Source organism: Etheostoma spectabile, chromosome 3 (assembly GCF_008692095.1).
Source record: "Etheostoma spectabile isolate EspeVRDwgs_2016 chromosome 3, UIUC_Espe_1.0, whole genome shotgun sequence".
NCBI lineage: Eukaryota > Metazoa > Chordata > Actinopteri > Perciformes > Percidae > Etheostoma > Etheostoma spectabile.
This window is the reverse complement of record NC_045735.1, coordinates 10,652,602-10,654,974: the sequence shown is the minus strand read 5'-3', so window position 1 is coordinate 10,654,974 and position 2,373 is coordinate 10,652,602. Positions and strand designations below refer to the sequence as shown.

At 43.3% G+C, this 2,373-nt stretch overlaps 1 protein-coding gene across 1 annotated transcript in view; it reads right to left on the bottom strand.

Annotated features, from left to right (window-relative positions):
- The window catches only part of LOC116687111 (dapper homolog 3), a 9,858-nt gene extending 8,426 nt beyond the window's left edge, over positions 1-1,432 (bottom strand). The window contains exon 1 of the mRNA XM_032512244.1: positions 929-1,432. Within this exon, the coding sequence (XP_032368135.1) occupies positions 929-1,159 (231 nt within the window). The 5' untranslated portion in view covers positions 1,160-1,432. The remainder of the gene's footprint in view (positions 1-928) is intronic.
- Positions 1,433-2,373: the final 941 nt, after the last annotated feature.

Genomic DNA, 2,373 nt, shown 5'->3' with positions numbered 1-2,373 from the left:
GGGGAGAGGAGAGAAGGAGGTGTGAAGAGGAGGAGGCGGCTGATTTAATTTCTGTTTCACCCTCTTTAATAATGGCTTCTTAGTGTAGCCTACCAACGTAGAGACAGCTTGCTGCCAAAACAGAAACAAAACTCCCAGAGTCAAAAATTAAACTCAAGCAGCATAACGGGACACAGAAATAAAAAATAAAAATAGGTTACAGTCCTTGAAAACACAGAGTGTACAGTGTCGGGCTCAGTGGTGCGTTAAACTTTCTGTGGGAGACGCTGTTGTGTTGCTGTCCCTAAAAGTTGTATTTTTCTTGTTTTTTTGGGGTAACCCAGTTTTGTATTCTCATGTTAATTCTGGAAACATGTTTGTCGCAACTTCGCTCGATCTCAACAAGAAAATCCATCTCATGAATCATATGGAAGATAATTACGGCATAAAAAAAACGTTTTCTGCAACAGCAGCATACAAGCTGAAAGAAAAATTATTTGCGTTAGGTTCTGCAGAGAGCACAAATACGCGCTTGTTAAGTAGTAAAACCTACAAAAGTCCATGATGAGGGAACAATGGGCCATTAAATAGTCGGTCTGTGCTACAAACGGCGGGTGCTCCACCCCCTGATTTCGTTACCCAGGCATAAATCTCAGGCCAAAGCCCAGAAACGCATTACATCCTTTAAACGGAGACCCTATTAATCAAGTTGAGTAACTTTTTTTTGCAGACAGAGGTCACCTCTACACAAAAGGCGCAGCTCCAAACCAAGAGTCCATGCAACGGCCAAGCGGATTACAATGAAGAAGAGCTACGATGTAAAGGCTATTATTCAACACTACGTAGGAATGGTAGATGGTGTAAATTGGTGTTTCAAAACAGGGTGGGGGTAATGGTGTGAGATCTGCTGGAATCCAAACATGCAGTAAAATACACTCAAACTTCTTACCAGCTGACGCCTCAGTGTCAAGTTTTCCTGCCCCCAGCTGCTGAAACACGCCAGCTCTCCTCTGGAGCAGTCTTGGAGCTGAGGGTCTCCGAGAGCCAGCGCCCCCAGCACCAGGCACTCCTGCCTCTGCTTGCGGAGCTCCAGCTCACACAGCCCGGCCAAACTCGCCTCCAGACGCTCCTTGGTCCGACTGCGCTCCACAGTCACCGGGAACGACAATGCACGATGCATGACCCCCCCAAAATCCCAGACTTACATGCACTATAAAAGCAAATGATTTCCCTAATTTGGTGTTCTCCAATTGGCCCAGATTTACGAGGGCATTCGCAGGCTATAAAGATCCATGCTGCATCCCATTCCCTGTGGTAGTCTGGTTGCCTTGGAGCAGCATGGTGTCCCTGACCATCTATGCGCTATACATTTTCTATTTCGCAGCTGTCAAACGCAGACACGGAGCCCCGCCCTCTGCGACCAGCGACGGAAAGAAAAGTGGGAGTCCTCCTCGGTCTTTGCAAATCCAATCTCAGCCTTCATTGGACGTAAGAGGCTGGTGGGGTGCTGGGCGTAACGTTGTCCCATCCCCCTTGATTAATTACAGTGACGCGTCGACCTCACCCATCTCCCCAACTTGGCTTGGAACTAAACGGACTCCTTCAGGGTACGGTTATTTCTGGGAGAGTAGTAAAATAGCGGGATTGTATTATCCTTAAACGACTGAAAGCCACAATGTAAGCATGAAGCAAAGAGTAGACTACAACATTAACAAGACTGATATAGCTCACTGGTGAAAGAAGCTGTAATGGATATCAAGTAGACAGGTAACAATAACCTAAAATCATATCAGGGCAGGCTGCATAGTGTAAAAATAAAGATGCTGCAATTGTATGACATTATGAAACTTAGCAGATAGTTTAATGGTTTTGTGGTCGCTGAATTAACAGGATAAGATAATGAAAATAGTAATATTTTGTCTTAAAATGTAAAAGTAATGGGGCTTCCAGCTGGTAAACATCTGCATTAGCTATTTGTTTTGTTTTGGAAATTATATATTGTTAGTCACCTCATTTTCCAATCAGGACTCAATTTTTTTTATTTTTTATTATCCTTCTCCACCTCGCTGCCTGCTGCCCCTGTGCTGCATGCCGCATGATGCTGAGGAATGTTAAACATTCATGTTTGGAAAAATCTGAAAATGAAAAACATCTTTGATTCAGTGACATATTTCAGATATTACAATGCCTTAAAAACGGCATTGGCTACATTAGGTATTTTCTATTGTTTTAGAGGTATTTTTCTTGTAATTTAAATTTAGTTGCTCCATATTTTCTCATCTCAGTTATTTCAGTCCCATTCTCTTTAGCCTCAATGACCTGGACTGGCATCCTTAACCTGCATTCACTCTCATAGATTATACAACATAGAGACAGTGGTAATTAAGAGGTAAT